This window comes from Cebidichthys violaceus, unplaced genomic scaffold (genome assembly GCF_023349555.1).
Source record: "Cebidichthys violaceus isolate CVI_PGR_0920_01 unplaced genomic scaffold, fCebVio1.0.p SCAF_124, whole genome shotgun sequence".
In the NCBI taxonomy this organism is placed as follows: domain Eukaryota; kingdom Metazoa; phylum Chordata; class Actinopteri; order Perciformes; family Stichaeidae; genus Cebidichthys; species Cebidichthys violaceus.
The window spans coordinates 193,706-210,616 of NW_027176290.1; the positions used below are offsets into that span (position 1 = coordinate 193,706).

The window sequence follows — 16,911 nt, forward strand, 5'->3', positions numbered from 1 at the left end:
ATTCTCTGCCAATGAAAAGTTCTAAAGATTAAAATAAATAAATAAAATAAAAATACACGAACTACAAGCGCCTCAGACTTGTACATGCTTCCAACCACTGAGCGCTCCCATCCAGTACACAACATTTTACTCTCAATTAAAACTAAAGTGGTAACAGCTACACTCCTAAACATCCACTGATCTGAGAGCCCCCCCCCTCCACCCCCATCTCCCTGCCTTCCCTAAAGCTGCGACAACACAACAGTTAAATCCCAGAAAGCAGCCCATAAGTACCTTTGTTAATTACGTGTGGAAGAATAGGCCCGTTGTGTCCCCCGTGTGATGACGGTGCCAGCACAACAGAAGGGATTACCTCGGGATAATCAAGTATGCTGAGCTGCCCGATGTGATGAAGGGAAATAATTAACACAGTTAACCGGTCCGCGGGCCTTTCAGCCAGACGTCAGCGCTGTCTGGTTACAGGCAGCGGATTAATGTCCCGGGGTTCATTTCACCGCGGCCGTGACTAATATCCGGAGATACTTTATTCTTCATTTTCGTACAGACCTCGTCAATGTTTTGCCTGTTAATTTGTGAAAAATGCAAGAAATGCCACTCATGCTATTCTCTGCCGCTTTTCAAATTATGAACAATAATCAGCACAGGATGCTCTGTCTGCTTTGGCTGCGAGTGAAACCCTGAAATAGTTGTGTACCGCATTGAGTCAGAGTCTAAGACTCGAGGTTGTGAACTCTTGGCTTTCGTCTGCGGGCGGGAGTTCCAGCTTAATGCAGACGTTGATGTTACAGTAAATGATTTTCAAAGCGGAGTCAAGTTTTTATTTACACGGCCAAAAATCTGAACTTTGCTTCATAGGGCTTTACAACACTTTCTGGCCTGAGACCATTGATTCGGGTGAGTAATAACTCCCAGTAATAAGGGTGAAAAGTGAGAAACCTCAGGAAGAGCAACAGGACGGGGATTCCTCGTCGCTTATCAGATCCACAAATCAAAGTGCAGACACTCGATGTGATTCACAGCACTTCAGTCCACACATTATACGGACAAACTAAAAGCTCCAGAGTGTTTAATCCAAAGACTCGAGCCGACAATTTCTGCAACATTACAAAAAGCGACGATGTGACACATTTACACTCGCTTCACGCGGTGATCGGTGAGCGGTGGAGTCACCTTTTTTTTTGCGTGTGCAGATGTGAACTGAGAACAATTGGTCGTAGAAACGAGTTATTTTCTAGCTTAACCCGAGCCTTCCAGAGTTCCACAGTTCTTACAGTGAAGCGAGCGGCGTCTCTCGACCGCTCAGCGACGGATGACGTCAAAATAAACAAACGTGACATTTTGAATGATGCCTACTAATTTAGAGACAAAAGGAAGTATTTGTTTAGCCACACAGTCACAGTCACCGGTGCATATGTCCCCTCCAGAGGTCCTGTCTTTTTGAGCCCACCCCCACATCTCTCACACTCCTCTCACATTCCCCCCCCCCCCCCCCCTTGCGGTATGGATTCCACATGGACAGCTGGCACTGCGGAGAAGGGACCAGTGCGTTTTGAGTCCCCTCATCATGTGTGGTGGTTTTTAACTGTGAGCAAGACGAGCCACAACAAGGAGAACCCATCTCAGAACTGAACCGTTCGCGATCCTAGAATACGACAGCCGTTTCCTGCTTTTGTAGACAGCGGTGAAAGAACAAGAAGCAGGAACGACAAAGACCTGGCACGTTCCTTTAGAACCCTGTGACGTGCTAAAGGCAAGTCTTTCTGTACCAAAGACCGAGTACGTCTACGCTGACGCAAAATTACAGCTCGACACAACGAGCTCAAGCCGCCAAAGCTAGAATCTACAGCTACAGCTTACAAAAAGTATTTCCTAAAGCTCTCTGCCTTAGCATCCTGGCCCTGATCAGCCTCCACTTCCTGGGGTCAAAGGTCATCTGTACGTGTGATAAACAACCAGGGAGAGAGAGCGCCGACCGTCCATAACATGTCAATCACATCTGAGACCGAGGTCAAAACGGTGGTATTTTTGGTTTAGGGTAGACTTTGTGTTTCTGTCCTGCTGTCTATCACACACACACACACACACACACACACACACACACACACACACACACACACACACACACACACACATGCCTGAGTAGTGTATCGAACCCCCCCCCCCCACAAGACCCAATGTGACAGACCGAAGCCCAAAGAAAACAAGGGTCTGTGTCTCCTGTCCCAGCGATCACCTTTCAACATCTCATTTGTAACGCGCCATCAGGAATAACAGCTGGAGACTGCGCGTGTGTGTGTGTGTGTGTGTGTGTGTGTGTGTGTGTGTGTGTGTTGGCGGTTAAAGGGGTTGGAAAAGGTCCGATTGAAAGGTAGACAAGAGGGAGAGAGAAACCAGCAGAGACAAAGAAAGTGGCGGAGGAATTAAACTGTCAGAGCGCGAGATAGAAAGTGAGGGAGAGAGCCGACAGAGACGACGTAAAGCAGAGAGTTCAATTAGCTGAGTGACACTCAGAGAGACCTCCCTGTGTTCTGATCCTCGAACAGAAACGTTAATTAATGATCCAACGTCACCTGGAACATCCATGCATGTTTGGTGGAAAGTCAATATGTGGTCACAATAAATTTCATCATCTCTTTTATCGTGCCTCTACTACTCAGACTGACTGTCCTGTGGGTTGATTAGGTGTCTACGTCAATTTAAATATTGTATTTATGTTAAAGATTGAAAGTCCCACGTCCAATAAAATGCATGCGGTGAACCATAAAGAACACAGATGGCGCTCAATGTGCCACCAAATGTCCTGAACATGGTAAACATTATGTAAAAACACGCTTTGGGGCTTTAAATTCAGAAACTTTTTCTGCGTTTTATTTTCAAAAGCGAGTGAGAAGTTACGTCACTGTTGTGTAAGAGGCTGCATTTGAGAGGCAGCGATACACAAAACTCCACTGACATCATGGTTGTCAATTATTGCCGATTGATTTTTAAAACACTTTGATATTTCATAAATAATCCACTCGATTTCGACAAAAATTCCATTAGAAAAATCAGTGTTACAGAACATAAACAAATCGCAAATTTAGCCCTCAAAACTACGGAACTGAATGACTGAATGAATGAATGTTTGGTGCCTCTGTAACTCTGACACACACACACACACACACACACACACACACACACACACACACACACACACACACACACACACACACACACGTCAATGAGGTTCGTGAACAGAGACAGAGTGAGACGCAGGCAGGAGATAAAGGAGTGAAAGCAGAGTGTGTGTTGTCCTGTGGGGTTCCTGGTGTGTTATTACAGTCTCCTCTGGTGCTGGCATGTGCTTTCTCTGACCCTCACACACACACACATAACCCACACACACACACACACACACACACACACACACACACACACACACACACACACACACTCCCTGACCCCTCCCTCATCCACTGGCTGACCTTTGACCCGCAGTGCTGTAGCGTTGACCAAACATACCCCAACCCCACTGAGACCACAATACAGCACTGTGGCGCCACGACCCACACTACCCTGCAGAGACAGAGGAGGGTAACAGAGGGAAACAAAACTCCTTAACTACAAGTACTTCCAGCCACCGAGTACCGCTATCACTACGTATTACTACCATTAAAGTACTAGCAAGGAAACCTTTCTGACTGTAACAAATGAAATATTCAATATGACAGTTTAAACACTCAACGTTGTTTCTTATCTTCTCCTGCTGCTTCTCTCTCTCTCTCTCTCTGCTGCACCCCGCTCCACACACACACACACGCACGCACACACACACACACACACACACGCACGCACGCACGCACACACACACACACACATCACATTTTCACATCGCTGCAACACAATGTCGACCCCCACCGAGAGCGACCAGACATCCCCATTACCACCCGGCCATTAGCAAAGTCAGAGCAAACATTGACTTTATCTAAATGAGGGCTAATAGCCTCTAACATTAACGGGCCCCGTAAAACTCTGAGAGGGAGATGTGTGTGTGTGTGTGTGTGTGTGGGGGGGGGTGTGCTCCGTAAGGGTGCTGCAAATGGGTTCACGACAGTGTTGTTTAATGTCTTTGGGAGAACGAAACACACTCATTTCTGTTTGTAATGTTGCGTTTCATGTTGTTTCTGAGAAGAGTACAGCTGAAGCTCCGCCTCCCTCCGTCCATTAAAAGACAAACATCTCTTCCAAGACTTCTGAAATCAAACCGAATGTACGACAGATGAAATATCTCACTTTGGACTTTCTCTCCGGCGGCCACAGCTCTACTCGTCCAAGCGGCCAACTAGACGACATCTGGCGCTGACATTAGGATTTAACAAGAGGAACTGAAGGAGTCACTCGTGTCCTTTGAAGTGTCCCTTTGTCTGTCCATCACCACGCAATCAACAAACACACACACGTGTGTTCATATTTCTGCTTCTTTCTCTCATTTTAAAAAGGATAACATGATCACAGTGAACATTCTTGATTAAAGTCAAACTTCTTAATTGCTTTTTTTTTCATTCTAATTTTTAACGTCACCTTTGCTCAAATCTAAAACCAGGTCACAGACCTGAACATGTGCTTCCCTTCCTGAACCATTGTTGATTGTTTTGGTCCCCATGCTTGAGAAAATGCACTTTTCTGAACCCCCCTCTCCCGGGATGTGAAATGTCGCCCCTCTGGATCCAGCTCTTCCACCGCGGCTGGCGGGCAGATGCTCACCGTATAACGCTTATCAGCACGTCAAATGGTATTTACGATAGTTCAGCTGTGACTTCGGACGCGTTGCACGCATTAAAAAAAAAACAGGAGTGTGTCTGTTTACAATGAGGTGAAGTTGTGCGTTTGAAGCATCTGTCTGTGGAATGCAGTTGTTTACTCGATGAGGAATCAAGACGCTCCGCTCCTCCGCTCCTCCACACGACGAGACCACCATTAGCTCTGAATCCCACGATGTCGTATCGCGGTCGATCAGTGCCGAACGCAGCGTGTGGAGGGATACACATTCAATGTGGCTCTAGTTTGAACTTAACATGATTCATTAAAGAGTAACCCTTTTCATTCATTGGTCACCTATAACTACTTGTTAGTGTTTTCCACACCTCAAGTGACGAGAGCCTTCGACATATCTGATATTTGAGCTATTTCTACAATCAACTAGTCCTGAACGCTGGACACTACTGCTCACCACCAATCATTAAAACATGACTCGATGGACAGCAGATTAATCTGGGGCCATTTTCACAATTGATTTATCTTTTAGGCTCATTTTTCAAACAAAAAAAGCAAAAAGAGAATTTGTTGTTTTTCTGTGTTTTACATGATTAAGAACTGAACATCAAGACATTTCTGGACTTCATAGATCCATTAATCAAGGAAAGAAATTGGCAGATTTATCAATAACGAAGATAATTATGAGTTGAAGCCCTGAATCATACGCTGTCTGCCAAAATAAAAATACAAAATCACATCGTGGACTATTACTGTCCAATGAGAAGAGTTTGTGACCACAGAACTTAGATGAGTCTCTTTTTGAATGTCTGACTGAGGCCTTTAAGCCACTTCTGTCGAGTTCATGTAGCTCCACCTTCCACTTCTTCATCTGAGTTCAAGGAAAGAAACGCATCACCTCTGTCCAGTGTTTTATATTCATCTCTCCACAGTTTTAAAGCCCTGCTGGTTATCCAGTCTCTGGTGACTTTGTGCCTCCTCCTCCTCCTCCTCCCCCTCCTCCTCCTCCTCCTCCTCCAGCCCTTTTTAACCACAATTCTCTCCTACCCATCATTGTTAGTGTTAGCATGCTAATTACATTCCTCAGTAATGAGTGTGTGGGAAAAGGAGAGCGGGTTGTGGGCCGTGTGTGTGTGTGTGTGTGTGTGTGTGTGTGTGCGTGTGTGTTTTATGCGTAGCGTCCCCTCGTTGTATACGTCTCCAGCATCTGTGTGTGCGCGCTTGTTTACCCTCCAGCGCTGTCTTGTCTATCTTCGACGCCGCGTGTGCGTCTCTTGTTTTGGCAGCTTCAATGCGACGATGATGACGACGCACTTTGAATGTGTTTGTGGCTCTTTACACTCGGCCTAACAACAAAATGAAGCCTCTCATCTCCCTCTGGATGATGGGTGGTCTATATATATATATATATATATATATATATATATAAACTGTTTAGACAGAACAGTTCCAGGAAACGATGTACACAAAACCCCCCACACAATAAAAGGGGATCGGGGGGGGGGGGGGGGGGGAGACGCAGACAGTGATACACGCTGCAGGTTATTTCAATACAACAGCAGAGAGGGAATGCAGAGCTCTCTGCCGGAGCGACTTCAATAATCGCATCATCGTTATCCTCTGTGCTCCAGTTGTTTGACCGTGAAGCGTTTAACAGCTGGCTTACGTAAAATACCATCTGACATGCTGATAACCATCTGACATACACGTGGCATTTCACATCACATGTGCCATTAATGTGTGTGTGTGTGTGTGTGTGTGTGTGTAGCAGAAACACAGGCACGCACTTACCAATTAACGAATGTGATCTTCTGAGCTTGATCTTTTTTCGGTGCGTTCAAAGCGTCTGACATTTGTTGGTATATTCTTCCTCACCGGCCACCGGCCTCATCATCGACGGCTTACATCGGCCTTTCTACCGAAGACGAGTTTCTTTATGGAAAGGCGACGTCTGCTCTTCAGTAAATATTGTTAGACGCTGGAGAACAAAGGCCTCGAATGAAGCTGTGACTCTTGTGCTTGTAGCAAAGTCAAGAGTCAAACTCGTTCTTTGTGAAAGTATTTTAGGAAGGGCCTTAAATTTACACTGCTCACACTTAAACCACTGCCTCATATCCAAACGTGCTCGTTGCCATTTTCTAAAAGTTGCAAAAATGGAACATATGCGACTGATATTGACGGCAGCTTTGCTATCATCCTGTGCAGGACACACCGTGCTCCGCCGCTGACGACTCTCCGACCAAATCGGAGGTCTTCGACGGAGGCGATGCCAAATAAAAGTCAGAGCGTTTCTCCGTCTAGAGCTGCAGGTGGCTCCACAATGCATTGGCCTTACTGCTAGTCAGCAGCAGGGGAGAATGCTAATCTCTCAGCTGCTCAGTCTCACGCTCAGCTACACACACACACACACACACACACACACACATGGACACAGAGGCCCAGATGAAACAGCGTGGTCGTGTAAGCCTGAGAGCCGTTTATAACGCGACTCTACGTCCGCTGCAATAAGTGGCAGAGCTGCTGCGTCTTTATCTCTTGTCTGTCCCGTATCTCTCGAGCCTTATCTCCGTCCGCTTCCTTGTTCTTTCTCTTTTCCTTTCTTTCTCTCTCTTCACCTGCACCTCTTCACCCGTCTGTCCTTAAAACTATTTGGTCTTTCTGGTATCTGTTCATTTGCCATTAACTGAATCATTTGGGGGTTTTTTTTTCCTTCATCATATTCAGCTATTTTCTAAACACAATAAGCCTCACTGTACTTTGCCGTTATAAAAGGGGCTGTTGTACATAACTTCCTGGATTCACGGCGGACAATAGCGGCCTCACATTTACTATCACTGAACCTTGTGTGCAATGGGGTCAGACGAGGCCACCACATAATTCATGTTTTTAATTTGAAATCATGTCACAATATGTGTCTTCTGATATTTTGTATTTTATTGTTTGTTGTTTCTACAGTCGCCCTGAGTAACCCTCCTCCGCTCACTGATCAGATCACATCTCAGTCGCCAATAAAAATGTTTGAGTACATTTCCTCATCTACTTCTAGTATTTTGTACTTTAAGCCTGTAGACTGTAGTATAACTTGTTTTACTTTTCATTACCTGATTTAATAAACCAACTTGTTCTGGATTCATTCTTCACTTTGCGACCTTTTGTTAGTGATCCAGTGCGTGCTGTCAGATGATGGGGCTAAAATAAGACATTATTATTTATTTAAAGAGCTTTGAGTGTCGTCTTTCTGCGCAGTCCCGACGGGATCAAATCCTGCCGAGGGACTGGGACACTTGTGAAGATTGTTAACCTTCCTAAAGCTGTTTTACATGCTCTTTGTTGGTGGTTCTGATGCTTACATGCTGTACTGGGACACTGCAGACTTGCTGTTGAAATTGCAAATAAATCTGTGTAACGCTGCCGGTAAATCTTACAAAAGTTCCAAGATCACAAACTCCAGCTTTTAAAAAGAATCTATGAATTCCATTCCTTCTTTTTTTGTCCCTGATTATACTTTAGGATGAGATACAGACAGAGAACAGACGACACGCTGCATAAGTTCAAGTTCAAAACCACAAATTCACAATTACATGGTATGAACCTCAGACCACAAGGCCACCAAAAACCCAGCATCCCCCCTCATCACGAACACCCAAGTACGTCTTTCAGCTGCCTCAGTCCTCAGTCACTGCTCCACACGGAATGACATACAAATAACATAAAGGTGGTCGTAGAAACAATCATTTCGTTGATACTGTGTTTTAACCAGGAGATAACTAAAGTCTACCCATCACAGGATGAAGGGAAAGTGCAGTCCCTAATGGGTTCATTATGTCATCTTGTCCCGTGTGTCCTCTTCATGGTCCCCTGCCCTCTCTCTCACACCCCTCTAATCTGTTTCCTTCCCTTGTCCATTATCCCCCCTTTTCTTCCTCCTTAGTTCCTTTTCTCCTTCTTCCCTTCCTTCTCTTATCGTCCATTATTACTCCAGTCTTCCTCCGCCACGAGTCCCCCGTTTCTCTCCTTCACCCTACTTCCTTTCCTCTCTCTCTCCTCTCTCCTCTTCCCTTCCTCCCCTGCTAGCTGCCCTGGTTTCATTGACAAGACTGCAGGCGGTGAGGGGGAGGGAACGCTGTAGCACTGCACAGCAAACATCCCTAATAGGCTAATCTAATCTCATCTCTTTGCGGTCGTCGGGCCTGTGTTTACTTTCGGCCCCGTGTCTGCGCGCCGGCCTCGGCCTCGCCTCGCTGAATGCGGCTTTGTTCCCGCTGAAAACTCATCATCTGTGTGATCTCGGGGACGGGCGCCAACTCCACAAGCGTCTGCCTGTAATGGCTGCATGCTGGGGATTGTCCTTGCGGGAGGAGCAGCTTCTGTGGCTGCGGTTGGGTTTTTTTTTTTTTATTAGGTTCGATTTCACCGAAGGAAACAAGGCGGCCGGACCTCGCTGAAGCGCCGAGGCTGCTTCTCTGTATCTGACCCCGACCACCACCAAACTCCCAGTGGGGTAGCCACCTTTAGAGCGTTGAAATACTGAATGTTGCTCTGCGGCAGGTAGCATCTAAGCAAAAATAAAGTAGAAGGCCGCACTAAAGTCTGACACTCCAAGGCGAGCAGTGATTTATCTCCCCATGCCGCTCTATAGATCTCGACACATCGGCGCTTCTGTTACTCACCTCTGGCAGCGGTGGACATCAGCACCACCTCCAGCAGCAGAAAGACCCAGAGAAGCTCCATTTAGGTTCAATTTCCACGAAGAAGAAGAAGAAGAAGAAGAAGAAGTCTCAGCCTTTTTTTTATCTGAGAGGAAATGAGAGAAAGAAAGAATATTGAGTTGCTTATTGAAGGATAACAGCGGATACATCTGCAGATACGGAGTAATCACTCACCGCCTTGAACAGTTCCTTTTAATCTTTTAGATTACATCTCTGTGTGTAAATCAACAACGTATCAAAACTGTTGCATGAGTCTGATTTATTCCCAAAAAAATCCAGCAGTCACATTCATCATTTTACCATCTGGTTTTTTTTTGGGTTTTTTTTTTATTAATTGCTTCCAAAATAGCTGCTAGTGCAAAAAGGAATTAAAACATAATTTACTATCAAGTGGCTGACAGCTGTTGAGCATCGACGTGACTTTGACTTTCAGAAGAGACAGAAGTGGGAATAACTTGACAGAACGTAATAAAAGAAAGTAAAACTAAAAGTCTGTAAATTCTGAACAAAACGGAGAGAGAATTAAACATTTAATTCTCATACAGATGTTTTAAAACTGTTTTTTTAAAAGGTAGATGTGTAGAATACGTACTCTCATATTTAAAATGTTTCAGCTTAACCTCCTCTACTCTAAACCTTCTTTGGGTCTTCAAAACGTCCTCGGCAGTCACAATAAAATGAGGTGTCCATCACTGGCTGGACAGTAATGCTGCCCCCCCCCCACAGATCTATTCTGTCCACCTGTCCACATGTCTCTCCTTACAGTGGTTTTAATCTTTCCGCCACATGAATTTCTTCCCTGAACCTTTACGAGGTCTTATTTCAACGCTTCCACACGCTGTATCTTTGATCAGCATCCGTCGACCTCAGCGTCTCGGTTCACCCGAAACTGCTACACGCTTACTGTAACAGTGCAGGATAATTGATTTGATTTGTGGTGGACTTCCAAACATCCAAAGTCAGGTTTAGCCACATTTTTTATTCAGTGGCGTAGCGATCCTACTGGGAGAACAACCTTTATTCCCTAAAATACACAATAACCATCATACAAAGCAGCTGAAAGTGGCTGTAAATTAATACATAAAAGCTCCTTTAAGGAGGAGGAGAGACCGCGACCGTTTGTATTATGATGATCCCAACCTTTAAGTCGAATAAATGTATATTCAGCACTTGTTTAAAATCAATGATTTACATCCTAAAACATAAACCTTGTTCCCTTGCATTCATAAAGTAGTAAAGAAACCACATTGTACCACGTGAATGTATATTTGTAACTACTTCAATCACGCATAAGAGAACTTTGTAACATGTTATAACTTCTTATAGCTTCTGAAATACCGTTACCTTTGATGATTACGACATGCATTCATTTGACTGTGCATCACATTATTTAGCAAACAAACCTAGGTAGCTTAAGAGGAGAGGGAAGACGAACGTAAAGGTAACAAGGAGATGATACAAGTGCACTTCAAACTCGCTACAGACCCTGCGGATGGATCATATTAATAAAGAGATTAACATATTCAGACTTACTGTAAGAAGCGGTGAGGTCTCCACAGTCTGTCACCCTCTGATGACCTGCACGTATACCATGCCTTTAAGACTCCTCCGCCTCCTCTGCAGCGCGTTTATGACCGCGATAAGTTAACCCGTGATTCAAACCCAAAAATAATTCACTCGCGTACAGAGAGACGCGTCTGTCACCGAGACCAAGTCGACTCTAACAAAGTGTTGCAAGCGCGCGTGTTGACTAACAGTGCGAAATAAAAGACATGGGCTGAGGTCAAACACGTGAGACTGTAGTATTTCTGAATGACAGTCCGCGTGTAAAGCGCTCGAGGGACACCACTCACAGAACCGGGGGGGGGGGGAAAGAAAGAAAAGAGGGAGAACAGAAAAGGAGGAAAGCGGTATCTACACGGCCCGCCTGTCCACGGTAGCTCTTTATGCACGCGGCTCTGTCAAATGAAAAAAGCGGAATACTATATCCAACATTGCCTCCAGCAGCGACGCGCCGTCCAAAATTTCAGCCGCAGGCGAGAAAACAAACTGCGTCGACCGTCTGTGCCCGAGCACAGAACTTTCAGCCAATCAGAGGGCAGGCCAATCAGAGCGCGGGCCAATCAGCGAGCAGGAAGGTGCTGCACAAATTTGGAGCGGTTTTAGGGGTAGAGGTGGAGGTTTCATCTCAAATGAGCTTATATCATGTTAATAACAAAACAATATGTGTACATTATTTACTACATTATTATTTGTATTTATTTATTATTTTTATTTATTTATTATTTTATTATTATTTTTATTTTTATTATTTTTATTTTATTTTGTATAATTTTTATTATAAGTAGTAGTAGTAGTGGATTTTTGTTTCTATTCTATTCTATGCCGATGAAGTCCAGTGCATGTACAGTAATTGCAGTCCGCGAGATGTCGCTCCAAGTAACATTGTGGACCTTCACTGCCCCCTCGTGGCATTCAGACGTTATTACAGCAACATGCTTTTACAAGATGAAGCTCACATACTGTGTGTGGCAGTAAAAAAAATGGTTCCTGTAGACGTCCGCCAGCGTTGATGGCCGAATAAAAGTAACTAGATAAATATAATAACTGATGAAATGATTTGCACAGGGGTTCAAGTCTGGCTCTCGTTTTCTCTTGCAACAAATAAATCACACAAGCCGTTTGTTTTCTTGTCAACGATTAACAATTTTGAGGTATTTGTACTATTTATGTTTCCTGCTACTTTTTACTTCTACTCCACTACAATTATAAGGAAATATTGTACGTTTCACTCTACTGCATATAATTGAAATCCACGAGCTACCAGGCAGCAGGCCTATATCGTAAAAAAACAAACAAGACTGACATACTGGACAATAATCTTATAAAAACATCAGGCGATATTATAAACCTTTCGTTTTAAATATGGAAGTAACGTTGACCTCTATTCTATTCCACACTGTAGAGCAGTGGTGCCATCTCCTGGTGATAGGAGGAGCCTACCAGTGTGTGTGTGTGTGTGTGTGTGTGTGTGTGTGTGTGTGTGTGTGTGTGTGTGTGTGTGTGTATTTTATGAGGAACACTTGTTTCAAGGTAAGGTTAAGAGTTAGGATTAAGTCTAGCAAATTAATTTAAGTCAATATAATGCCCCCAGAAGAAAAACATGACTGTGTGTGTGTGTGTACTTGACACATAGTGAGGAACAAAACAAATGTTTTAACCCCAGAGTGAGGCCATCTTTGAAAATGTAGGACATTTTGACATGTCCCCCCTTCTTCAAAGGCCTGTTCAAAGGTTCATTGTGATGGTTGCAATTTACAGTATTCTGAGCATTGATGCAAACAACTATTCCAGATGTAAAGATATAGTGGAGTTGTAGTCGCTCTCCCTCTGTGTGTGTGTGTGTGTATGTGTGTGTGTGTGTGTGTGTGTGTGTGTGTGTGTGTGTGTGTGTCTTGTAATCTGGGCTTCTCTGAGTTTTGTTTGGATAGCTGGACTGGCCTTGCATGCTTTTAGTTTGTGCATGTGAGCGTGCCCCACTAGCTCAAGGACACCACTCTGCACTGCGCTCCCAATGTTAGCTCAGTCAGCACTTTCGCCAAAAGTTTGCACTGTGAGCTTTGAGCCACTGGCTCAGCTCTCGCCATGTTGAGAGCCGGTGAGAGGCAATCAAGATGCTCCCATTCTCGTGTATAGCACCATGATGCTTAGGGTAAGGGCTAGGGCATACATGATGTCAGTGAAGGTCCTCACAAAGATATAAGTACAGGGATGTATGTGTATATGTTTCCTACACTGGTCTTATGTTTAATCAGAATACACACTGAGTATTAATATCAGGATTGGCAACACGATTAACATTTAGTCTTGGCCCATCAGAACATGACTAATACTGAAGGCCTATAGTCAGCGTTGGTGAGCCATACATTTCTACTTAACACACGTATCCCTAAGAGGTGTGGGGGCGCTGTGAATGTGAAAACTCTCACAGTGACATCCTGCTGTTTTCTAGAAAACAAACTTTGTTGAAAAGACACTTTTCAGAGCAATTGAGGATCCGTGTTGAAACATTGGGTGGAGAACCAAGCGGGGCTACCGGGACCTGAATCCAATTGTGACCGGAGAGAGTTGTAAAGGAAGTTCACTGGTCATCACTGGAGTGAGAATTGAGTCTGTACATGCACTTCAGCTTAGCAGGGAGGAACTAAGGCCAGTCAGCTTCAATATCCAGCAGGTCCCTCGCTCTGCACACTGCACTTCTGTGTTAGCCAAAAAGGGGAAAAAAACCTGCATCCTGCCTACAACGCTAGTAGTAGTAGCTTTAGCTAGTAGTAACTTAGCTAGTAGTAACTTTAGCTACTAGTAACTTTAGCTAGTAGTAACTTTAGCTACTCGTAACTTTAGCTAGTAGTAACTTTAGCTAGTAGTAACTTTGGATCACATTGGCCCTTTAACTTCACGTTAAAGTTAAACAACTACAAACTACAACCCCAGCTAACCTACAATCAACACATGTTACAATTAGCAGTCAAAAAACAGAAGCAGGGAGAAGTATCTGCCATGAGTGCAATATTTTAGTCATACATAAATATACATTTATACAAACACACCATTTAAGATACACAATAACTAATGGTAAAATGGAAGTACAATGATTAAATAGATTACATTTCTAATGAAAAGTGACAGTTCTATTGTGTGTGTGTTTCTAGATTTATCTAATGTATTTCAGAACAATGTAAACTGAAATCATTAAGGCCTTATAACTAGGACAGGCATTGTAAATTAGCAGAATAGCTAGAATGCTGTGATACACTGCATTGGATAATTGTCGTGTATTTCTCTATGTATATGTATAATGTACGGTAAGGCTTGAAAACCCCAGTGAGTTGAGACGCAGGCTGAGGGTGAGGCTGCTGCCTTCATTGAATACTCCTCTTGTGCTGAAAGAGAGAGAGAGACAGAGAAGAAGGGGTTAGTCACACCCAATGTGGGTTTGGACAGGAAATTGCCACGGGAAATGAGGTGTGGTCTTTGGTTATGGAACGTCATTTGTCCTGATCATCAATTATTTTACATCACTGGTTTAGTTTTTACATCACTGCAGCATTCCTGGCATGCAGCATCACTGCAGTACGATTCCTTATCGCTGTCTTATTTGAAACGTACCTTGTTATGTTTTCAATCTCCTACCCAGGGGTTGAAGCGGTCCCGCAACGATCCGGAACGGCATTCTGGCACCTTCGATTAATGAGTGAATGAATCTGGTTGGCAGCTGCGCCACTACGGGTTCTTACTGGGAATCCTGCAGAAGCGAGACGTGGCACACACTGACTCGGTCTTCTGTAAACGACGACATCGAGAAATCAACACTTATTTTGATTGATTCGTTGATTTTATATCCCTGCCCGCCCGTAACCAGTGGAGCTGATTCTGCCTGTAGTGAAACAGGCAAACTCACAGGCAGACATGGAAGCCTCGATCAATCAACAGGTCGTCGTTAAGAACACTTCTAAAACAGGCTGAAGGACGTTTACGACATCCAGCAGCACTTAAGATCAGTCAGAGAGTCATTTAATACAGCCATCTTTACAGCAATGATTGGGTTTAACTGTGAAACACAGCAGAGTATTGTCTATGGCTGCGCTCCAGTTCCATGGCTTTGACCGCTGTGTTTTATTTCCGCATCAGGAGACGCCCAGACTAAACTCTCCGGAGTCTCAGAGAGCGTCTGAGCAGCTGGGAACAGGCCTCACTGAAAGAACTGCTTTAATGCTACCTGGAAATAAATGTGAGACCAATTCAAAACCAGAGAAGGAAACAAAGCCAAACCATCCCATCCCAGTTTAACACATAATTAAAACAATAATGTGTAGTACTTTTGTACACAAGAAAGTTGTATCTCAGAATTCAGTGCATTATTGTCAGGGAGCGTTACTGCAGTTTAACTCTGTGTGTTCTCCAGTAGAGGGAAGCAGAGGACTGTATCAAGAGAACAAAAACTACACACATTGTCACACACGTTGTATTTTTATGTTTTAAGTATACCCGCTAACATTTTAAGAACCTGCTTTTCTTCTCAAATCATCATGACAGATGGTGGGAATATGGTTGAGTATGCTCCATTGAAATCCATGCACTGTGACAGGCAGTCGGCTGGAACTATTTCTGGTAAAGACTTTGTGTGTGTGAGAGTGTGTGTTTGTGTGTGTGTGTGTGTGTGTGTGTGTGTGTGTGTGTGTGTGTGAGAGAGTGAGAGACAGACAAAGAGAGAGAGGGGGAGAGAGAGAGACCACGTGTCCATTCCTGTCTGCTCTGAAGTCAATGTCTTCTCTACATCCATGGAGACATCCTGTGGACCAACATCTTCAAAACTATTCCAACACACACACATCCATTAATTACTGTAGGCTGTAATGGCTTTCACCTCTCGCACCCTGTTGCCGAACATAAAACAGTCGGATGAATACCGCTTTTGTAAGCTCTCTCTACTATATCATTAAACCTCCGCTGTACTGAGACTGGAGGCCAGAAGTCCATTTTGTTCCCCCCCCCCCCCCCAAGTGGAGACTAAGTGACGAGAAGTGGTCAGAACGTGACCAGAACTCATCTTGTGCAGAACGTCCACTGTCAGTCCACTAGTGTTCCCACATGTCCCGACTGTTACTGTTACGGATGTTTGATGTTTTTTAGAATGGGTTCTACATTGAAGTTAATTCAGGATTAAACACTTCTTCATTCCTAACACCTTATTTCAGTAAGTGTCCTTATTTAGCTAAAGTGTTCATTAGACTTGTCTTCACATAGGCAAGGTCAAGCCAAGAGGGATGCGATGCTGCACACTCAAAGACTATTAGTATCAGATTTATTGTTAAGTCTTGGTAATTATGCAAGTTAGATTTGGTGTTGCCTGTTGCAGAATCGGAAAAAACAAACGATGTGCACTTTTACAGTGTACTACTGTATGTATGGAAGGCCTACATGAGAGCACTTTGTCCTGTAACATGTGCAGCAGTAACAAGTAAAGAAAACCATTTTGACTCAAGGTCCACTTACTTTCTTGCTTCATAAGCTTTCGACTGTATGACATGGTCTTCGTCAGCTGCGGGACTACAGACCTTTCCATTATCCAGAGCCTCCTTTCAGTCCATAATGACTTGATGCACTCTATGGTAGTGTATGATTTACCTCATGAGACTTGAACTCCACCTTTGCTGATGAGTATTATGTATCTCTGGTTGTAGCAGAACAGATTACGCATCTAAATCTTATTGATTGTCCGTCTCCTTGATTAACGGGATTCTCCTGTAACCACTTCACCGTAGTGGCACATCTCAAACTATCCTGAATAAAAGCGCAGCGCACAGTCTGAGGTCCGTCTGTATTAAAGGTAGCATTCTGTCCTGGCAGTGAGTGGGCAGAAACCTGTGAATGTAGTTCACTTAAAGCA

General features: G+C 44.1%; 1 protein-coding gene across 1 annotated transcript in view; it reads right to left on the minus strand.

The window, feature by feature from the left end:
• The window catches only part of fgfrl1a (fibroblast growth factor receptor like 1a), a 48,368-nt gene extending 36,904 nt beyond the window's left edge, over positions 1 to 11,464 (minus strand). The window contains exons 1-2 of the mRNA XM_068706925.1: positions 10,995 to 11,464; positions 9,423 to 9,546 (exon numbers count right to left, since the gene is read on the minus strand). Of these exons, the coding sequence (XP_068563026.1) occupies positions 9,423 to 9,483 (61 nt within the window). The 5' untranslated portion in view covers positions 9,484 to 9,546; positions 10,995 to 11,464. The remainder of the gene's footprint in view (positions 1 to 9,422; positions 9,547 to 10,994) is intronic.
• Between the last annotated feature and the right edge of the window lie 5,447 nt (positions 11,465 to 16,911).